Source organism: Dermacentor andersoni, chromosome 1, assembly GCF_023375885.2.
Source record: "Dermacentor andersoni chromosome 1, qqDerAnde1_hic_scaffold, whole genome shotgun sequence".
NCBI classification, from domain to species: Eukaryota; Metazoa; Arthropoda; class Arachnida; order Ixodida; family Ixodidae; genus Dermacentor; species Dermacentor andersoni.
In genome coordinates, this window is record NC_092814.1 from 7,819,453 (window position 1) to 7,841,885 (window position 22,433).

Genomic DNA, 22,433 nt, shown 5'->3' on the forward strand with positions numbered 1-22,433 from the left:
TGAATGAATAAACAAATTGTTTTTACAACAGTACAGAAATAAACGCGCACCATGCATCAGTCTACCACACGGAAGAGCGTCGCAACATACGGTAGCTGATTCACACAGGCCGTGTAGCCCACTTATCAGTCGTAAAGGGTATTATGGGTAATTCAAAATTTTACACACATATGTGTTTATGTTTACGTTCGCACTCCTGGCGTAATAAGACTCCCAGAACTTCCACAATAGAAAGTAATTTACAACACACAAACGCAAAGAACATTATATGTCTCGTTTTCAACTCGGCCGTCATGCAAATGACATATAGCGCGGAAAAACGTGAACACGCTGTGTGTTAGTGTCGTAAACTTCATACTAGGCAAGGAGCTAGCACACCACAATCCCGCGACAGCCACTAATGAGACCAAGACGGGAGCACATGTCTGTGAACGCGCAAACGGAGCCACTCTGCTCCTCCGCCACCCCCGCTGCACGGCTGCACCACTCGTTTCAAGCACAGCACACCAAACACACATTCAGCGCTGAACAGTGGGCGGTCGACGCAGTTGCATTTACATGACTTGCAGCGAGCACCACACGCCTCGATGTCCGTTAAGAAAAGTCGGACACGGCGACGCCACATCGCGGTTCGCAGAACTTCGCTGCCGAGGCGCTAGGCCACTTCGATATTTCAATTGTCACCACCGCCGGGTTCTCAAGAAAGCACGGGTCACACAACGCAGATTCTGTAGTGCCAGAGCTCATCGAGGCCAAAGCCGCATTGCCGCACCGCCACTACTTACGGCTTTCCGCCAAGTAACACAGAACCTACAACAAACACACAAGCAACGCACGCACGATTACATGAGCAATGTTGAACAACGCGCGGTCCAGAGAACGATCACGCCGAGGACGAACACGCCACGGCGTCGCTCGGCGCCAGCATCGCGCCTTCTCAAAAATCCCTAAACGATGCTGTCCCTAGGCACCTAGGATCAGGTCACGTGAGGGATTTTTGTACGACAAATAGACGCACGCCTCTAGCCACCATAGCACCCGTTCGAACTTAAAAGTACCGCCAGGCTTTGATCCAGCCGACAACGCCTGCGATAGGCTGATCGGTGACATGTGACCTTGCTCCGCCCCTTTGCCGCCATGAAAGTTCCTGCGCGCCGGGCGAAGAGCGCGCGTTTCGCCTGTTGTGCTTTGCACATCGCTGCGATAATTTCGTTCCGGGAGGTCGGAAATGCCTTGTTGCTGTGCGGTTGGGTGCCGAAACCGGACGAAGGATGACAAGAAGTTATTTTGCATCGCGCGCGGCAACCAGAACCTAACCAGACGAAAAGTATGGTTACACAGAATTGCACGGACGGACTTTGAACCGTCGGTAACAGCACGACTATGCGAGGCAAGTAACATACAACGATACAAAGGTGCCATAGAAAGTATACAGGTGCGTGTGTCGATCGGTGATAGTATTTCACTCGCGTGCATGAATGTTGAGGGCCGAAGTTTGTGGAGATTATTTATTTTAGTTCGCTGTGAGCCCGCTGAATAGATCGGCATGACCTAGGATGCGAAGGACCGAAATGCCTTGTTGCTGTGCGGATGGGTGCCGAGATCAGACGGAGGACGACAAGAAGTTATTTTGCATCCCGCGCAGCAAACAAAACCTAACCAGAAGGTAATTCTGGTTGCATAGAAATGGACGGAAAGACTGAACCGTCGGTAACTGCACGACTATGCGAGGAAAGTAACGTAGAGCGATACGAAGGTGCGAGAGAAAGTATACACCTGTGTGTGCAGAGCTGCAGTATTATTTCATTCGCGCACATGAATGTTGACGACCGAAGTTTGTGGAGATTACTGATTTTAATGCATTACGAGCCCGTTGACTTAGCAAGTGCAGTATGACCTAGCATGCAAGTAAATAGTGGGGCAGAAACGCATTAACTCGCTGACAAATATCCGCATTGCGTTACGTGCGATAAAAAATAAAATTCAGCAGCGAATTCTACTTTTACACTTTCCTGTGTTTGTGCGCGCGTTGTTAACTGCGCTTTACAACATGCCCAAAATGTAATTTCCAATATCCTAATCGTATTTTGTGCATTGCATATATGAATAAATATATTGCTAAGTGCCTGCATTACTCTGTTTTTAAAAACGAATACTGCATAGCCACAGCTACTGGCCGTCAAATAATAAAGCGTAATACAGTATATATACAGCTGCGAGCTCGTTCCTTCCAAGTTTCCCTTACACTCGAAGATGTTTCAGTAATCGGCAATGCCATTTTACTGATGAAAAACACACAACTGCAAATGAACATAAGAAAAACGCCACAAGCGATGCGCGGATTGCCAGCAAAACACAGTGCAGTAATAGCTGGGTCAATCCGCGTGCGTTTCGTATAAGGGCCCTCTAATTCTTACGGGGATTTAGCGGTGCACGGAGGCGAAAAGGCACAAACACAACAATGCGCGTCATGATTCGAGTTTACGCGGCGACGGCGCACGGTTCACGATAACAGTCAACCACATTCACACACGCGCACACACTACGCTCGATGTTGGTGTGCCGCGAGATCAGATCGCGCTGGCAGCCCGAACACGATCGAGGAGACACGCTGACACGATCCATACCACCTCTTCATCATGTCACGACAGTTGCACTGGCTCGTAGCATTGAACCACAAGACACAGCTAGCAGTCGTCGTGTAATCGCTACACGACAGACACACTCAGCGACAAGAAGACTGTTGGCGCACTCGTTTCCACAAACACACAGGATGTTGTTTAGTTGCCGTGAGGGTCGCGCGCTTTGAGAATCGCACGTTTGAGCGACGTTATGTCGAAAGTTTTCCGGTCCAAGCGACTGTCAGCCTTCATTTTTACACGACTTCTTCGTTCAATGCAAGCGCTATGTGTACGCAGCACACTTACATGCAAAATATTTCACAGAGCATACGGGATTAAGCGTAAGCAATCACCAAGGCTCGCGCGGCGATTGAGCGCAAACGAACGAAATGTAAACACGCGGAATCGAGGCGATCAAGCCCTCATTACGCTCTCTTGAGCTATTTTCTTGGAGCACTTATTTGAAATTAAAGGACTAAATTTAGCAGTTCGGGTCCTTCTTTCGTTTTTCGCCACAGTCAGGCACCAGAAGGTTTTATTTCCGCGCGTATGCAGATATTTTTTCACCTCACGAATGCCGCGGTTTAGCGTGGGCGCCGTCTGCTACAGGAACTTCCTAGGTGGCGCGCGCGGCAGATGGCGCTACCTTGGAAATTATCACGGAGGAAGGAAGTTTCCTTCCTCCGTGGAAATCATAGAGGGACCTTAGTTCGAACCACCGGGTACGCGTGCGTCTATTTGTCGTACAAAAATCCCTCACGTGACCTGATCCTAGGTGCCTAGGGACAGCATCATTTAGGGATTTTTGAGAAGGCGCGATGCTGGCGCCGAGCGACGCCGTGGCGTGTCGAGCGACGCCGTGGCGTGTTCGTCCTCGGCGTGATCGTTCTCTGGACCGCGCGTTGTTCAACATTGCTCATGTAATCGTGCGTGCGTTGCTTGTGTGTTGGTTGTAGGTTCTGTGTTACTTGGCGGAAAGCCGTGAGTAGTGGCAGTGCGGCAATGCGGCTTTAGCCTCGATGAGCTCTGGCACTACAGAATCTGCGTTGTGTGACCCGTGCTTTCTTGAGAACCCGGCGGTCGTGACAATTGAAATATCGAAGTTATCTAGCCACCATATCGAAGTGGCTTAGCGCCTCGGCAGCGAAGTTCTGCGAACCGCGATGTGGCGTCGCCGTGTCCGACTTTGCTTAACGGACATCGAGGGATGTGCTGCTCGCTGCAAGTCATGTAAATGCAACTGCGTCGACCGCCCATTGTTCAGCGCTGAATGTGTGTTTGGTGTGCTGTGCTTGAAACGATTGATGCAGCCGTGCAGCGGGGGTGGCGGAGGAGCAGAGTGGCTTAGGGTTTGCGCGTTCACAGACATGTGCTCCCGTCTTGGTCTCATTAACGGCTGTCGCGGGATTGTGGTGTGCTAGCTCCTTGCCTAGTATGAAGTTTACGACGCTAACACACAGCATGTTCACGTTTTTCCGCGCTATATGTCATTTGCATGACGGCCGAGTTGAAAACTAGACGTATGTCTGTGTTCTTAGCGTTTGTGTGTTGTAAATTACTTTCTATTGTGGAAGTTCTGGGAGTCTTATTACGCAAGGAGTGCGAACGTAAACATAAACACATGTCTGGGTCTGAAATTTTGATTTACCCATAATACCCTTTACGACTGATAAGTGGGCTACACGGCCTGTCTGAATCAGCTACCGTATGTTGCGGCGCTCTTCCGTGTGGTAGACTGTTGCATGGTGCGCGTTTATTGCTGTACTGTTGTAAAAACCATTTGTTTATTCACTCAATACAATTGTACGGCTTCTTTGCCGCAGTACATTTTAGTTACGCGGTGAAGCATACTAAAAGTGGGACGGGGCCGCTATCAGCCAGCATAGTATGTCCACTTAGGCAACCTGAGAGGCGGCGGGTGCGCGAGTGTATAATTAAAGAACTCTTATTATGTCCAGTGACAATGGTCCCTTTTCACTTTTAGTATGTTTCACCGCAGTACATTGCTTAGGCTTCACCGCGAAATATTAATGTATTGCGAGATAGATAATCGTAAAAGCCTAATTATGCAATGTTTCTTTTGTAGCTTGCTACACCGCAATACAGGGGTGTAAATAAGCATCGTGCAGTAAAGCATACTAAGAGTGGAAAGGGCACATAGGTTTACACTCTTCTCATTATTTTCAATTGTGACATAATTTGCAAGTGCATCTGTGCCCGTGGTAAGCTTCATTGACAATTCTTTGTACATTACAAATTAATATTGCAGGGAAGCTTACTAAAGCACATTCGCCATTATGGTACGTGTTATTCACCTTCACTGCAGGAGCACAATGCGGATTCTTGCCCCTGCTTTTGGCTGGACTGCACATGCTCTTTGAGAAATGATTCATTTCATTGATTCATTCTTTGATTAAGCGCGATACCTAGCAATGGGTAGCCCAAATATAGATTTGAGAACACCAAAACGAATTCAGCAGTAAGAAGCTAAAGGGTTGTTTCGGTGTAGACCAGTGGCCAAGTCCAGATATGAAAGAGGAGGAAGAAAAGCCGAGTCTTTCCACTTCAACACTGGGAGGCATGACTCCCACAAATAAATACGACTCTTACTTATTTCACTTTTTAAGATTACCGACTTGCATTGGCAAGTGTTCAACAAACGCTGCATGAAGTAAGCTTCTTGCGCATATTTCACCAGCTACTGCATTATTGTTTCACATTATGAGTGAAACTGCAATTTTCTTTATGCCACAACTTGCCCAATTTTGTGTTTTGCAGTAGGATGTTAGCAGTGCTATTAAGGCACCTAAATACTCATGCATAGTAGTAGAGAAAAAAAATAAAAGTAAGAAAGCAGTGGCTTTTCGTGCGTAGATTATGCATACACCTGGTGCTCTTATGGTCATTTTTACCCTATCCGCTAAACCATTCTAAACAAGAAATGTTTATACACAGACCACAACTAAACCACAGGTATCGTTGGTAAGCAAAGTATATTTATTCGGTGACATTTTCTGCAGCCCTGCTATTGGGCTTTCCTTCCTTCATTTTCAGCTGTGCAGATTCATTAAGAAGTGATGAGACAGTTTGACAATTTTAATCGCTGAAAGCCTTAGCGAAGCCTTTTTCGGGTTGTTTATTCTTGGTTTCAGACTCTGAACATTGCGTTTAAGGCCTGTTTTCTGTGTTTGTTGCTTTTTCTTTATGGGTAGGGCACGTCAACATTTTTAACACCATGTCAAGTATGTGGTGCCATAGACTGTTCTTAGATGGAGTCTTGCCCTTTCATTCTGTACAATATGATGTCGGTTTTTTTTGTGTCCAAGGCCGTTTTACCGCGTGATTGTAGCATTTTGCTAAGTTTTGCCTCTGTCACCCATGCTTGAAAGATTGCTACCCACTGCTGGTGGCATGACACATGTGACATTTCTTTTTCAATCAAAGGAAGTCTGTCACTTATCCTGTGCACTGGTTCTCTCTTTGAATTGCAATTTGTTGCCTATATTTGCTCTTTTGTTGCATTTCAGATTAGGAATGGCTATCATAATTGACATTTAACCATATTGCACACAATGTGGATGATGTGTAATTGCAATATATGGCCACCATAAATATAATAGAAGTTATAATTCAAGAATAGTGCCTTTGCATGGTGGTGAAGCCATGAATTGTAGCTATAAGGTACCAGCACTGCAGGTAGCACTGCTTGTGCAGAATAAAGTTCAACTGTACTACTTTCAAACGTCATTGTTTTTATCTGCATTTGTATAGCTCCAGTTTCTGTGAACAACACACATCTGGTGGAAGAGTGGCTTGCACCTGCAGTTGGGTCAAATGAATAGCCAAATTTCTGCCCGTTTTCATGTTATTAGCATATTAGTAATGGCAGTCGTTTTTATAGTAGCCTCTTTGCCCAGTGTAGAAGCCGCTGCAGGGTGTCAGGATCTGATACACATCTTCACCTTTGCAGGGGACACAGCATCTGGCACATAGTTTGTCAAAGGCCATGTATTCGGGGCAAGTTGACTTTACTCACTAGCAAAGGGAAAACCAAGCTTGTTGGATAAGAAGTAAACCACCTGTATACTCAGTGGCCTTCTTCATTTCGTGTTACATATGTGGTTATAGCGACCCTTGTTTTAAGCACTTCTTGTCCAGCAGCGGTCGTTTGCTTTTGAAACACTCAGGGTAGCTTTCAGCAAGCTGGACAGGAATAACACTGAAAAACCAGCAGATGTTAATTGTCGCACTTATCATGCGAAGCTTGGTGCAGTATGATGAGGGCGTAAATAAATGAGGGTGTTCCTCAAGGCCTTGTAGCACATGTCATGAGTTTGGAGGAACATGATTTATAGCACTTTTTTGATCGCATGCTATAGGTTTAGCAGGTGTGGCCATGGTTGAAGTGCAGTGCAAGGTCAAGAAAACAGATATCTATGAGCAGCACCCTGGTAAAGGACACTCTGGGAAAACTAGTGGGAAGCCTGTTGAACATCTGGTTGACCCACTTGCTGGCTCCATCAGGCAAAGTATGATAACGAGAAGGAAGTCATCAACACATCAGAATGTTTTTACATCTAAACACTGTGATAAGGTCATGACATGCCAACAAGTCTTAGTGCGCAGGCTATGCACGACCAACTACATATGCCTTCTGTTCGGACATTGCTCATTGTAACTAACAAGGATGGAGTGGACAAAAAAATAACAGCAGCTCCATTAATTTGGTTTCACCGGTATCAACAGTGTTTTGCAAGTGTACATTGCCATACTCCCCGATGCCTTCTTGGGTGACATCAGGAAGGACCAGCTTGAGGCAAGGGGTAATAGACGTATTTACAAGCTGAACATTCATGCATGCATGGAGAGCACATTGTGTCCAAAAAGTAGGCACTTCACAGGGGCACTGGAGAAGGAACAGGTTATTAACAGTGGGCAAAGACAAGCTACTAAACACCCAACACTGTTGCCATGTAACAACCTCTGAAACAATCCCTCTTAAAGAGGAAATCATCTTTGTGTATCCATAAAGAGGGCAGATGGGCAAAGCCCCTTCAGTAATGCTGCCAGCTTCAAAAGCCCACTTTGCACATCCTGAATGCTTCCTTACAATTTTGCTGGGTGCAAGCATTCTACTGTCCAAAAGCTGTCATTGAGAGCACTGTTGCTTGGTGGCAATACAGTTCAGAAGCGTGCAACAAACCTCCCTTCCTAGTTGGCCTGGATGCTCACGGTGCTTATGAAGCAGCACCATGAGGCAAGCAAGGTGACCGGATGCCTCCAAACCCTTGTTTGTTTATCACACTGTTCTGTTAGTAACAACCATGAGACTTGAAACCAATAAGCTCAAGTTCGGCACTCGCGTGGTTACTGCGGAGGATCCATAAAAAGCACAAAAACAGAAAACTCAAGGGAAAGGATAAAGCACCATTTAACGCTTAGTATTGCTGCAGCCCACCCCCTTTTATTTTGTCTGGTCGTGCTACATCCTTTTAATATAGATAGGCGTGAAGTTAGGTGATGTTCCCAGTCAGTGTCCAATTTTTATATACAATACATGCTGGTTCAAAGAGGCTCGAAACACTGCAATGGAAGCTTCAAGTAGAAAAGGTGCCTAGTAGAAAAAGAAAGCTGTGCTGCAACCATATCTCGGCAACATCTTGTCCCCTTAATAAAAATTGTGCTTTCATATCACTTCATACTAGGCAAGGAGCTAGCACACCACAATCCCGCGACAGCCGCTAATGAGACCAAGACGGGAGCACATGTCTGTGAATGCGCAAACGGAGCCCCTAAGCCACTCTGCTCCTCCGCCACCCCCTCTGCACGGCTGCACCACTCGTTTCAAGCACAGCACACCAAACACACATTCAGCTCTGACCAGTGAGCGGTTGACGCAGTTGCATTTACATGACTTGCAGCGAGCAGCACATCCCTCGATGTCCGCTAAGCAAAGTCGGACACGGCGACGCCACATCGCGGTTCGCTGCCTTCGCTGCCAAGGCGCTAGGCCACTTCATTATTTCAATTGTCACCATCGCCGGGTTCTCAAGAAAGCACGGGTCACACAACGCAGATTCTGTACTGCCACAGCTCACCGAGGCCAAAGCCGCACTGCCGCACCGCCACTACTCACTGCTTTCCGCCAAGTAACACAGAACCTACAACCAACACACAAGCAACGCTCGTACGATCACATGAGCAATGTTGAACAACGCGCGGTCCAGAGAACGATCACGCCGAGGACGAACACACCACGGCGTCGCTCGGCGCCAGCATCGCGCCTTCTCAAAAATCCCTAAACGATGCTGTCCCTAGGCACCCAGGATCAGGTCACGTGAGAGATTTTTGTACGACAAATAGACGCACGCCACCGCGTACGCGCAACGCCGGCCAGACCCGCTTGGCAAGTACCGTTCAGTCTGTCACAATGATTCATTTTATACTAGAACAGCACGTGAAAAGCTGTTTTAGCTTTATTATTACGCGAAAACATGTTTTGTTTAACTATGAGAACTTGTTATTGTGTGTACAACTACATGTTACGTAAAAAGTATCAGCGGGCCGCTAAAGTTGGAAGACAGACGACAAGGTTCGCGCTCGCTTTGAAACAGTTTGTCGTCTGTTCTTGCTTTTCTTCGCTTGGTCATGTATCGTGGGTGAGTAAAGATGTAATATGCGTGAATGGAAACATTTTATGAAGATTTTACTTTGAGAAAGCGTTATTTGCGTAGCCATATCCACGTTTTAGACGAAGCCTCTTACAACACCAGCCAACACGAGCCTCGCAGACACATATACCGTCATTCCCATGACGGCACGGTGCCCCCTTAAGAAACTCCCATAGACGGTGGCGCCAGATTACCCTCTAGGTGTTATAGTGAGAAACTCTATGGCAGCAAAACACGCATGCATACAACGCGCCAAGACAGATAAACGAACAGTGCTTCGTCGTCCCGTCCGCGCCGTGCTGACCGAGCAAAGTTAAAGTCCCTTGATAATTTTAAAGTAGCGACACTCTTTGAACTCTGCCGCCGCCGCGCGACCTCCTCGCCTCCTCCTCGCCCCTTGCGCGTTCCCCCGCGGCAACCAGTTTTCCCCCGTTTTTCTGCACGACGATTGGTCTCCCTGCCGTTGCCCTTGGAAACGCGCGGATCTTGAGTTTAGCTTGTGTTTTTCTTTTTCGTTCGCGCCATTTTCCTCCTGAGCACGGCTGGCTCGGCGCTTTAGCTCGGCGTAGCGAACGTTGTACGCTGTGTTTCTGGTCTATGTGCTAGCGCTATGCCGGGCTGTTGGGCATATAACTGCAGCAAGAAGCCTGAAGATGGTTATGCCGTTTTTATGATACCACAATGAAAGCGTGACGGCTTGCGTAGGAAGCAGTGGCTGCATGACATTGGCCGAAAGAACTTTGTTCCGACAAAGAACAGCGTTGTTTGCGAGCTGATGAGTCTTCCTTATAGCTCGTAGCAAAGCATCCCGTAATGCGGCATTATTTTTTCATTCTTCCGGCCTGCTCACCAGCGTTTTTGTTGCGGTTGTCCTCATTATGCTTAATATTCTGGGGCGCCTCCATCACTTCGCACGTCGCTAACTGTTGTTATTCAGTCGGAAGTGCAGTATTATTGATTCTGCTTTGCGCCCTGAAAAATTTAGTGGCAAGTATGCCCGTAGTATTGCAGGTGATGAGCGTTAACTAGTCAAAATTGAGCTTTTTTTTTAAGTTTTAAGGCGAAAGCCTTTAGATCTTTATGTTTCAAGGTCGCGTTGTAAACGAAGTATCACGTGACCCCAAGGAAGGCCAGAGGGGACCCAAAGCATGTCCACCCCTGTATAAGAGAATGATTACCCAAGTTAATTAATGAATCATTAGTGGTTGACATAAGGAGGATTAGGGAGGATTAAGGTTGATTAGAGTGTATTAAAGAAGATTAAGGTGGATTAGAGTGCATTACGAAGGATTAAGATGCATGAATAAAGGTTAGGGTGCGTGGAGGAGGATTAAGTCGGATAATGGTGGATTAAGGTGAAGTGTTGATGAAAGGGTATTAAGACCGATTGGGCTGGATTAGGGTGCATGAACAAGGATCAGGGTGGATTAAGGTGGATAAAGGAAGATTAAGGTCGATTAAGGTGAATTGGGGTTGATAAAGGAGGATTAAGACCGAATTGGATGGACAAGGGTAGATTAATGTGGGTTAGGAACCATGGAGCTGGACTAGATTTGATAGAGGCGGATTAGGGTGTATTAAGGTAGATTGGGACCATTAAGCAGGATTGAGTGGGATCAAAGTGCGTGAATAAGGATTAAGGTGGATGAAGGAGGATTATGATGGATAACGGTTGATAAAGGAGGATTAAGACCGCATAGGGTAGGCTAAGTTGCATTAGGGGCGATGTAGGTTGATTAAGGTGGATTGGGAGTATTAAGGTGGATCAAGGAGCATTAAGGTGGATTAGGGTGGACTAAGGTGAATTGGGGTTCATTGAGTATTAAGACCGATTAGTCTACCATAATCCTCCTAATGCCCATTCATCGACCTCAATCCTCCTTCATTCACTTTAATCCACCGTAATCCATGAAAGTCCTCCTTAATGCACCCTAATCCACCTTCATCGACCTTAATCTACTCTAACCCTCCTTAATGCACTTTAATCCACCTTAATCAACCGCAATGCTTCCTCATTAACTTTGATACACCCTAGCCCACCATAATCCTCTTTAATACACCTTAATTCCTCTTAATCCACCCTTATCCTTCTTTATGCAGTTTAATCCACCATAATCCACTATGATCGTCCTCAATGCACACCAACGCACCTTCATCCACCCTAATTAACCTCATCGACCTTAATCTAACCTAGTCCTCCTTTATGCACCTTAATCCACCTTCATTCACCCTAATGCACCTTCATCGACTTTAATCCACCTTAATCATCCTTAATACACGCGAATTCATCTTAATCCAATCATTAATCAATCATTGCTTTGCTTATCATTAATCATCTCTTATACGTGGCTGCATATGCTTTGGTTCGCTTCCCGCCTTCCTTCGGTCACGCGATATTTTATGTAGCTCACAACGGGACCTTGAAACAGAGGTCTAAGGCTTTCGCTTAATAAGCCACACACAAAGGGATGTGTCACAAGCAATACTAGATCAGACGCACGAAGTAAAGCGTCTCATCGTGTGGCAGAAAAATTGTCTGGAGTATAGAACTCGCCTCAAAGCTCCCTTAAACCAGTATACCCCGCTCATACGGCTTTAAGAAAAAATCAACCTCCTCATAAACGTTGCCTCCAACATATCGATGCTGTTATTAGCATTTCTCAAAATTTTCAAACCCCACTGGGGCGCGCAACTGGCCCAAAATAACACACCTCCATAGAATCCTGCGGCCCATCCGCGGGAGCCGAGGAGGAATAGCGTGCCGTGCGCAGCCGGCGGGCGAGGAGAATCGAGGAGGAAAGCGCCGTGAGGAGGAGAGTGTCGCTACTTTCAAATTATCAAGGGGCTTTAAGCAAAGTTAAAGCCCCTTGATAATTTTTACCGGTATTTTCGAGTGCACGGCGGCACGGATTCATTCGTTTGTACACTCAAGACTGGTTGCTTCTTTGTTTCTAAAACTAGTTTCTTGCGCTTCGATGTCTCGCGTTACTTAACTTGGGGTGAAGTTACGTGTTTGCAAGCTGACATGTAAGCCCGGCAGTTGGGTTTCGGTCGTGAGCCATTCGGAACAGGTCTGCATCGAAACGGGAGCTGGATTTTGCTGCGGCTGACAACGGCAATAACGGTGAGTCGTTTAACACCGCTGCTTGAATCGTTATATAATATCCGTCTCATTACCTTCCAGGCGGGCACAAGTTAACCAACTAGATCCTGCATTACATATGGGCAGTGAGGATCTCAGTTGCTGTTTCCTCAATAAACCTTTACTTGCGAGGCTGTCGTTTGGTTTACACACACAATTAGGAAAGAAAGAGCGATATCGGAACGCGCGTCTCATTTTTATGTTATTCTAGCCGTGGTTGTAGGTGACTGAGTAGCCTTATCAATATACATATTAAACTTTTTTTTTCGAGTCCGCCGGCAACGTCTTTCGTCCACAAAACCGAATAATCCTTTGGTAAAATGAAGTGAAAGTACAGAATTTAATGTATTAAACAGTTGCAAGCATGATAATTCACCCATATTTCGTACTTGTTGGTTCCAAATGTTCTTGCTGTTCAGATTGGTTTACCGTAGGGCATTTATTTTTGCAGTAGTGAAGCGGTGCATCACGTTCGTGCAGAAAAATAATGCATCAGTTCTAATAGCTTCATGACTTTCATGCATTTGCTTGTGGAACCAGCAGTGTGATCTCTTCCAGTGTGTAAATGAACGCACAAATGTTCTCATTTGTGGTCTTAATAATACTTAAGCTGTTTACATGCATTGTATAGTTAGGCAGACATAAATTTATGGACAATGGCAATATTTATTTAACGTGCTGCTTAAGCACCCTAGAACAGACAGTGTACATTTGCATGTGTTCTGTAGTCGCAAATCATTACAACATATATGTCACATCCTTTTGCATTTCATATTGCAAAACTTTGCTTTTTCAATTTCTGATTCAGTCAAAATTTCTGTTCCAGACATGCAGTAATGAGGACGGCACCAGTATAAAGCAACACACTCCATGCACTAAACAGAAGCTGCTGCCTGCTACAACAAGGTCATTGTGTGGACATTGGCTACTACTACAAGGTAAACAACACATGGTTCAGAAATAAATATGTTTGATATATGCTGTATTGGCTTGCTGTTTGCAGCAGATATGAATGTTTGTTCATATTTATGGTTCAGTATAATTGGTTCGAACATATAAAACACACATAAATTTGGCTAATCTGTGCTGTATCTCATGTGTCACCATTTTGCCCCAACAGAGTCTATGCCAAGCACATCTTGGTCATCACAGAAGCTCCTCTCTGCGCCAACAGGAAGGGGCTGGAGCCGAATTTGCAAGGCTTTTACACCAAGAACAAAGAAGCACATGCAGAAGAATATGAATGAGATATCAAGTCTGCAGAGTACTGTGTCAAGACTGAAAAGAGCTTCAGCCACCATTCCACCAGCACGGACATTTGGCTGAGTCATCCAGGCAACTCAAAAAGGACTTTCTAGAAATTCTTCGTCTTCAGATGCACCTGCAACATCTGACCAAGCACGGACGACGCTGGCCAAAAGATTGAGTTCCATCAGTTTGCCCTTAATCAGCTTCCTAGCCATGTTAATTCCGTTTGTGCCAAGTGTAATTTTTCTTCTATAAATGCAAGCTTTCTCATTGCCCATTTTTGTTAGAGATCATTCATCCTCATCCAAATATAAAGGTCAACCGATTCTTCGCTGATACTTAATACCAGGCACTGTCTAGCAGCCTAACCTATCTGTAGCAGTATTTTCTAGTGTATGTTGTCATGCGCAATTCCTCTCCTGAAATAGCTGATGCAGCATCGGCATGCGTCTTGCATTAACCTATGCACATGTGCTATGCACCATTTTACTTTTCTTGATGTTTTTAGCCTTCAATGCTTGCAGAGCAGAGTGGCTTCTCTCTTGAATGCAAGCTTTCTCATTTTCCATATTCCTAGTCTCGTTGATGATTGCTCCTCTTCCTTGACAGCCTGGGTCTTTGTGCAAGCTACACTGAAGTGATTGATTGCAGAATCTGGTTTTGCTGCCACACTTGGTTGTGGAAACTGTGTTACGTTTCTCAGATGTGGGGGCCTGGTCAGTTGCATTGGTAAGCAGTCCCTCGAGGTAAGCATTTGCTCCTGCAGTCCGCAAAGCGACATAGACTCCCAGTATACACACACCGTAACTGGTGCGCCCCGTTTGTTCTGGCCTGCTGCAGCCATGGGCAAATTGTGCTTGTGGCCTACCTCGGCCATGAATTGCTCAAAACGGAGACTAGCATATGTGCTTACATGGTTCGAAGTGTATGAAGTTGATAGCCGTATGGGTGGAAAGGCCCGTAAGCATGGCTGTCGAAGGTGATGCCCACAAAAGCGACTTGTCCACATTGCGACAAAGTGGGACACAGTGTGAGCCACACATAGCGGCCCCCAAAAGAAAATAAATGTGCAGGTTGGAAAGGAGTTAACGCTAAAATGCCGGGTAGTCCATGTCGCTGTGTTGGTTGCGGCAACAGATGCCTGCATCACCTGATTGCTTCGCAATGGAAGTTGCTCATCTTCAATGGCAACTGTTGGTTCAAACAGGTGCGAGGCTCTGTCCAATCTGTTTGTACCGCAGGTTGTCGCTCATTACCAGACCACCACATGCGACAAAGGCAAGCATTATGCCTGTAAGATGGTTCGTAGCCAATGTATAATGTATTGTCTGAACCTCATGCGGTGACTGATTGCTGTTTAATTTTGCTGTTATGTCACTTGGTTATGGTCGCAGTGTTATGTTTTTCGAATATTGCGGCCTGGTCGGTTGCACTGGGAAGCAGCCTCTGGAAGTAAGAATTTGATCCTGTAGTCTGCACAGCGACATAGACTCCAATTTCCGCACACCGTGATTCCTGCTCCCCGTTCACCCTTTCCTGCTGCAGCCATGGGCAAATTGTGCCTCTGGCCTTTCTCGGCTGTGATTAGGCATGAACAGAGACCAGCATGCGTGCTTACATGGTCGGACGTGTATGAAGTTGGGTGGAAAGGCCCGCAAAAGTGGCTGATGAAGGTGGTGCCCACGAAAGCGACTTGTCCATATTGAGACAATGTGGGACACCAAGTGTGAGCCACGCATTAGCAGCCTCCGAAAGAAAAGAAACGTGCAGGTTGGAAAGGAGTCAATGCTAAAATTATGGGTAGTCCATGTCGCTGTATAGGCTGCGGCAGCAGATGCTTGCGTCACCCGATTGCTTCGCACTGCAAGTTGCTCATCTTTAACAGCGACTGTCGCTGCAAACAGGTGGGACACTCTGTCCAATCTGTTTCTGCTGCTGGTTGTTGCTCGTTACTAGACCACCACGTGCGACGAAGGCAAGCATTATGCCTGTAGGTAGGCGGCTGAATGTACCGTAAGAGACCCGTGTATGTGAATGCTCACTGTTGCCATATGGTTTGTAGCCAATGTATAATGTATTGTCTGAACCTTATGTGGTGATTGATTGCTGTTAATTTTGCTGTTATGTCACTTGGCTACGGTTGCAGTGTTATGTTTTTAGAATATTGCGGCCTGGGTCGGTTGCACTGGGAAGCAGTCTTTCGAAGTAAGCATTCGCTCCTGCAGCCTGCACAGCGACATAGACTCCCAATTTTCATGCACCGTGATTCGTGCTCCCCGTTCGCCCTTTCCTGCTGCAGCAATGGGCAAATTGTGCCTCTGGCCTTTCTCGGCCGCGATTAGGCATGAACGGAGACCAGCATACATGCTTACATAGTCCGATGCGTATGAAGTTGATAGCCAGATGGTTGGAAAGGCCCGCAAAAGTAGCTGATGGAGGCGATGCCCACGAAAGCGACTTGTCCATAGTGAGACAATGTGAGACACCAAGTGTGAGCCACACATTAGCGGCCCCCGAAAGAAAAACGTGCAGGTTGGAAAGGAGTGAACGGCTAAAATCTGGGGTAGCCCATGTCGCTGTGTAGGCTGCGGCAGCAGATGCCTGCGTCTCCCGATTGCTTCGCAATGCAATTTGGGCATTTTTAACGGCGACTGTCGCTGCAAACAAATGGCACACTCTGTCCAATATGTTTCCGCTGCTGGTTGTTGCTCGTTAACCTGATCACCACGTGCGACGACGACGGTGAGCCGTTTACGAGCTCGCGTCAATGATTCCAGCGTATCTCGACATGCAAATTTTATTTCTGCTATTGCACGAGAATGTACACTGCTTGTCTTCTGCCAATAAAGTCGCGCGTTCTGTTCACTCACTTGTGGCTTGTTTGTATGGGCGTCAGTAGAGGCTCTTGGCAATTAGAACGCACTAGCTACGCGGCAGCGAAGGCATTGAGGCATGCCGCATGGGGCTCTTGCATTGCCCAGGGGGCGCTGCGAAAAAGGTGCTAAAAAGCGCCCTCTGTCCTAAAATGGGTCGTACCAAGCTCGGTCGTCTGCTTCGGAAAGCACTTTCGGTTGTGTTGTATCTCGGCCTACAGCGAATATCGGGCGCCGAAGATTTTTTCAGGAGTGGCACGCTGCGTAAAAGCAAGAAATTATGCAGTGCCGAATACGTGTATGCCGTTCAAGAATTAAGCGGCGAAGCTTTAGCGCGGTGTCAATCGCGCGTGAAGCGAGTCGCGTACGAAGTGGAACTTCAGGTAAAGTTTGCACGCTGCTAGATTCAGGCGCACAAACGCGAGGAAATGCTTGCTATAAATGAATCCACAGCAGCGATAAGCAGACATCATGTGTACGGAACTGCTCGAGCACACGACGGTACGCGCCGCGACGGCAGCGGTCTTTCGGCATGCCGCGATGTATGAACTGCTCGGGCGCACGATCGTACGCGCCGCGACGGCAGCGGTCTTTCGACATGCCGCGAAACAGCGGGTCTCCTGCAATCTTTGTTGACTGCATGCCCAGTGGCGTAGCTAGGTCGTCTGGCACCCGGGGCCCATAGGTATTCTGTCACCCCCCCCCCCCCCCCCCGGTTGTAGCCGGCGGAAAGGGTGTCTTCAGACGTATATGACACCCCCCCCCCCCCCGCCACTGGCCCCTTGCACCCGGGGCCCACGGCCCCCGGCCCCCCCTGTTGCTACGCCACTGTGCATGCCGCTAAACAAGTAGTTATGCCTGCGTTGTAGTAGCGGCCATCTGTCCCTTTTAGTAACTGGTAATAACTGATGCAATGCATATGAGCTCGCACGTACGTGCGAATCGCGCTGCAGCGCGAGCTCGTGAGCTGCTCGCTTGATGTAGCTTTTAATGACAACACTCGAAAATCGATCTGCTGTAATCAATACTATCTTGCTGCGCTGCCTCAACATGCTGGCTTGAGGACAAATATGAGCACATTTATCTCTCTAACCTGTGCTGCTGGTAGTGGGGTAGTTAATTGTTACCGAATCAGCCCAGCCATTTGTGGTCATTTGCACACACCTGGGCACTTCACCACTTCGCACCGGTCGAATTGTTAATTGTCGCTTTGGCCGGGTTTCGAATCGTGAATCACCAGCGATGTCTGCTGCTATGTCGGTCTGCCGTCGGGACTGTAGGTGCAAAAGATCGAATTTTAGAACGCAGATCTATAATTAAGCAAGCTTCAAGACAGGTGAAGCAGTGCAGCATGGCGCGAAGTTTCGCTTACCCAGCGCGACGAACTGCAGTTATACAGCGCGCCCGACGCTCCGCTTCGTGAGGCCTTGAAGGGAAACGATAAAATCGGATGTTGGGATTCAGGCCTTCTTGTTCATGGCAGCCCACGACGCAGCAGTATCGACGGTGACGCTTTTTCGATGCTGAGCTAGGTCCCTCCGGATCGGCGTTTCCTTCTGCTTCCAGCATTACGTCGCACGGCACATGCAGAGTCCGTTTTCGTTAAACTATAGGCTGCGACCAGCTCGCAGCGTGGTCGACGTGGTCTGTGAGAAGTGACGAGCCTTTTCGCACTCGTAACAGGGCAGAAGGAAGTGCGAATCAACGCAAAACTCGGCCTAGAAACGTGCTTCGCCACAGCCAGGGCTCAATACGACCCAAGCTGGTACGACCCAGATGTCGTTTCCCGCGCCGCCACCAGGCGCCGCTACTATACCTCAAACTCCAGCGCAAGACGCCCATAGCCTGCAGGGCAAGCACGGCGCGTACCAGCGTACCACAGAACACCTATACAAACTTAGAGAAGGGAAACTGTACCTTCCACAGTGCTACGGAAATAAGCGTAGCGGTGGCGTCGTGAACTAAAGTATGTGACCACAGGTGGCGCTGTACAACAGAAAACGGAAACGGGGTTTGCGCACGCTTCACCAGGTTTGCACACGCTTTACCAGGTGTTCTGTGGCTTTACTGAGTTTCTGGCTGCTGCGCCTCGATCGTGCTCCCGCCAGTTTAGTTGCTGTGTAGCAAACGTAGCGCCTACATATTTATGTAGGCGCTACGTTTGCCACACAGCAACCAAACTGGCGGGAGCACGATCGAGGCGCAGCAGAATACATGTAGCGCTGAGTCATATCGAGTTAAGGCACACTCTGAACTGACTTTTAAGGGCATTCCGAGCGGTTTTTCGTTTATTACGCCGCCGTTACGGCGAGTTGTGCCGCCGCGCTCCAGCTGTTGCATTTCGTGTAGGGCTACTGACAGAATGCGGTTTCCAGGTGGCACGATGGCCTCGACTGGAATAAACGCACACGACACCAAAGATTGAGTAAGCCTGAAAATATTTTATTTGCATTTTACAAGTACAACAAAAAGCACACGTCTACGCATCCACACAAACGCGGTTACATAGTCAAGAACATAGTCAAGAGATGGCTCATTAATAAGGGTAGCACAAACGCACAAGAAAGAAGACCTAAGCTACAAAACGTACGGTCGGCTGCTAAGTATATTAATTTCCCTGTCACCGCGTGTCACTTTTATACAGCATCTTTACAGCACTACCAGGCCGGGTAGTTTGGCGGAAAGAACGCAACAGCTTATACGGCCGTCAGCTGCCTCTTCCTTACGGGTGTCATAATTATCCTAATCTCCGCATCAACGTCGTGCAAGTTCGCATACAGGTATCTGTATCTGAACCATATGTGCCAGCTTAATACACGTGTAGTGAAATTATGATAACCACTGCGTCTTATCAAACGTATTGGTTTTGCAAATGCGCATTACAGCTGACGGAACGACATACTGTAAGTGAAGCACAAGATAACAAGGACAAAAGGAGGATACAACACTTGAAGAAATGAAGAATTAGTAGGCATACAGCAAACAAGCGATGACGGAGAACACACAATGATGCATCGGGTGTTCTGCGACATCGGTTTGCGTACTTACGGTGTTATGGAGATCAACGGCATAAAAACGTACCTTCAAGCGTACTCCCTGAACCTCCGCCGCATTCATTATGATAGTCAACGCCTAAACAAAATGAAGCACTATTCTTTGCCAAGAGTAGACCTTCTTACAGCAAGTCTATGTAATGACTCGCAGACGAAACCAGCATGCTTTCGAAAATGTTTTACCGCCGTAGTATTCGAACGCCAACGGTCAGGAAACATATCGATACCAATAGGCTGTCGGCTGTCGGTGGTTAATCGAGCACAAAAACCTTGACGCTATGACTAAAAAGCAGCTTCAACGATCAAATTAAAAGAAAATCAACTGCCTATTTGCCTGAGGTAAAAAAGCATCCTTAGACACCTCGATTGTTCATGTCAATGGTTTGTGTAAATTAAAAAATTCAGCATGTTCAGCGCCCCTAGCAGAGAAAGCACAAATTAAACTATCCGACCAAATTACAGTAGCTTCACTTGCGCGCTTACGCTGAAACGCGCCTCGATTGATTTTTCGCCCTCTGTGGCCATTTGTTGAACTTGAGAGTGTGCGGGGCCGAGCGTACGCGACCGGCAAAAAACAACCATATTAAATTTTGCTCTGAAAAAAAAAAAAAAAATTTGCACTTCCGCTTTCGGATTGAACAACGTCATCTGGCGTCCGCCTAAGTAAGTTCCATGCGCTGCCGCTGCTTATTTTCGAACCACGGCGGAAGGTACGGTTTACCTTCTCTAAGTTGGTTCTTCATTCTATGGTACGGACGATACACTACTGTGACGCTACCCCCTACCCCCATTACACCATAAGTGGTTCCTTATCGTATGGTCTAGCATTGACGCTTTGTAAATGGCTAAGCGGAAACTGTTTGCATCGGAAGAAGCGCGAACCAAAATGAGCGGATCTTTTTACCATATAAGTAGCGGCGACAAACGCGAGTCAGGTCGAGTGAAGGATGCCAATATGCGTCGTGTGCTTGATCCTGCAGCTCGAATGCGCCGCCAGAAGAAAGCTGTGGACGGCCTGGAACACGACAACTTCCACGACGACCCGCATGCCAATCTGGTGATGCACAAGAAGGCGCCAAAGTTTGAGGAAACCTTTGAAGCGAAGCGCAAACGCAGAAGCAAAGGTGAGCCCTTCAAGGCGCGCTTTAAGAGGAGCTTCAACGCCCTGTTAGAAGAGCATCAAGCCAGCAACCCGGAGCCGCCCAATTACAGCCACGCTAATGTGCCCCCGTCCAAGTTGCCACCGAGGCACTTTTGTGCCGTTTGCGGCTTCCAGTCGAACTACACTTGCGTTTCCTGTGGTTCAAGGTACTGTTCCATCAAGTGCCTAGGTGTTCACCGGGACACCCGCTGCTTGAAATGGACAGCGTAGAGATCAACAAACGATACCTTTCGTGAATTCTCACAGTGCTGCATCAAAGCGATATTACTGGCGCAGGTCAGCTGTTTAACACGAAACCTTGTGTTCATGACTTCTAACTGTGTACTGTTGCAATAGGAAGCATAATGTATGGCATGGTCGTGGGCGACTGTAGTTGTTTCCTTCGCACCACCCGAAGCTAGCCAATGAGGGCTGACCTTTATCGAGGCATGTAAGTACAGGCGGGAACAAAACGTTGTTCCGTCTGCGAATTTCTGGTATTGGTAGGCATGAAAGGCGAAGCTGAAGGCGGAAGTTTGAGATGCGCTCGCAGATCCTGCAATATTTTGTCTCTGCCTGTACATGCATGTCATAATCGGCAAATGCACACATAGTACAGAGTTCGGGCAAAGTAAAAGTTGTTGCAGATTTGCGACTGAGCCTGGAATTGAGTGCAGTAATAAGGCCTCGTGCGCTAATATGGTGGCGCTGCCGATGATGATTTATTGGCATCTCCTTTGAAACGGGGTGGTAACATATCATCCCCATGATTTAAACGGGTATGCTGTACATGCCTTTCATTCTAGCATTTTTGTACACATTTCCTTAATCTTTTTCTTCCCTTCCTCAAAACTTCTCTACCTTGTACCGCTGCCCATGCCTGTAACCAGTGGCGTTGCTAGGTTGTCTGGCACCCGGGGCCCGTAGGTCTTCTGTCACCGTGTATATTATTTTATAAAGATAACTGGAAGAATGAAGCGAGCATTGCTGCGGACCGGTAAATATCTGCTATGTATCGCTGGATCTGTCTGTAGGCAAGACGCGGTAGGACTGACGTAAGCTGTAAAACTACCGCAAGACTGTAGCTTGCACAGCATGCATAACGCGCAATAACTAAATTACAAGGGTGAACGGTTATCATATTAGCTCACGAAAGCGGTCAGATATGGGTTTTTGTTTACTTCTCGTGTTCAACATCCAGCTTTGTGAACACAGGCAGGGATAACTAGACCAGAAAGTTTTGCTCGCAAAAGCAGCCTTAAAGCGCTTTAAGGCTGCTTTTCACGCTGTCGATGTAAAGAACTTGGGTCGTGCAACACCAGGAAGATTTTTTTTTCTCGACATGGCGGCTTATTCAAGCGGTCCAAGTAACAACTTGCAGAGACAATCATACCGTATAAAAGGTCATGGTACCTGTTCAAAGCAGTCTAATTAATAGAATAGCAAAGAGAAAGTGCAGTCACTTATCTTTATAACATTGTCGCGGTAAAACTGAAACCACAGCTCGTGCGGTTTGCTTCGAAGCCGCAAAGTTTTCATGCAAAGGCCTTCAACAGTCACGGACGTCGACGTGCACGCTTTTATGCTGCAGCACACAAGTTGACCAGCATTTAGGACTTCCTCGCCTTCAAGCAGGCTTCGAATCCTGCGTTCTGCTAGCCCAATCTGAGCCATTACGCAGGCT

The 22,433-nt window shown here is 47.2% G+C and overlaps 1 protein-coding gene and 1 long non-coding RNA gene across 2 annotated transcripts; both read left to right on the top strand.

The window, feature by feature from the left end:
• Positions 1-13,086: 13,086 nt before the first annotated feature.
• Positions 13,087-16,547, top strand: LOC129388156 (uncharacterized). Its single transcript, XR_008615185.2, has 2 exons — positions 13,087-13,372; positions 13,555-16,547. It is a non-coding gene; the product is annotated as an uncharacterized lncRNA (long non-coding RNA).
• A 3,308-nt stretch (positions 16,548-19,855) lies between these two features.
• On the top strand, positions 19,856-21,401 carry LOC126544215 (zinc finger HIT domain-containing protein 1). Its single transcript, XM_050191454.3, has one exon. It carries the CDS (start codon positions 20,450-20,452, stop codon positions 20,978-20,980), a length of 531 nt encoding a protein of 176 aa, XP_050047411.1. The 5' UTR covers positions 19,856-20,449; the 3' UTR covers positions 20,981-21,401.
• Positions 21,402-22,433: the final 1,032 nt, after the last annotated feature.

Bases quoted from the DNA above. Each gene is read 5' to 3' on its own strand.
- LOC126544215 (XM_050191454.3), top strand. From the start codon at position 20,450: ATGGCTAAGCGGAAACTGTTTGCATCGGAAGAAGCGCGAACCAAAATG.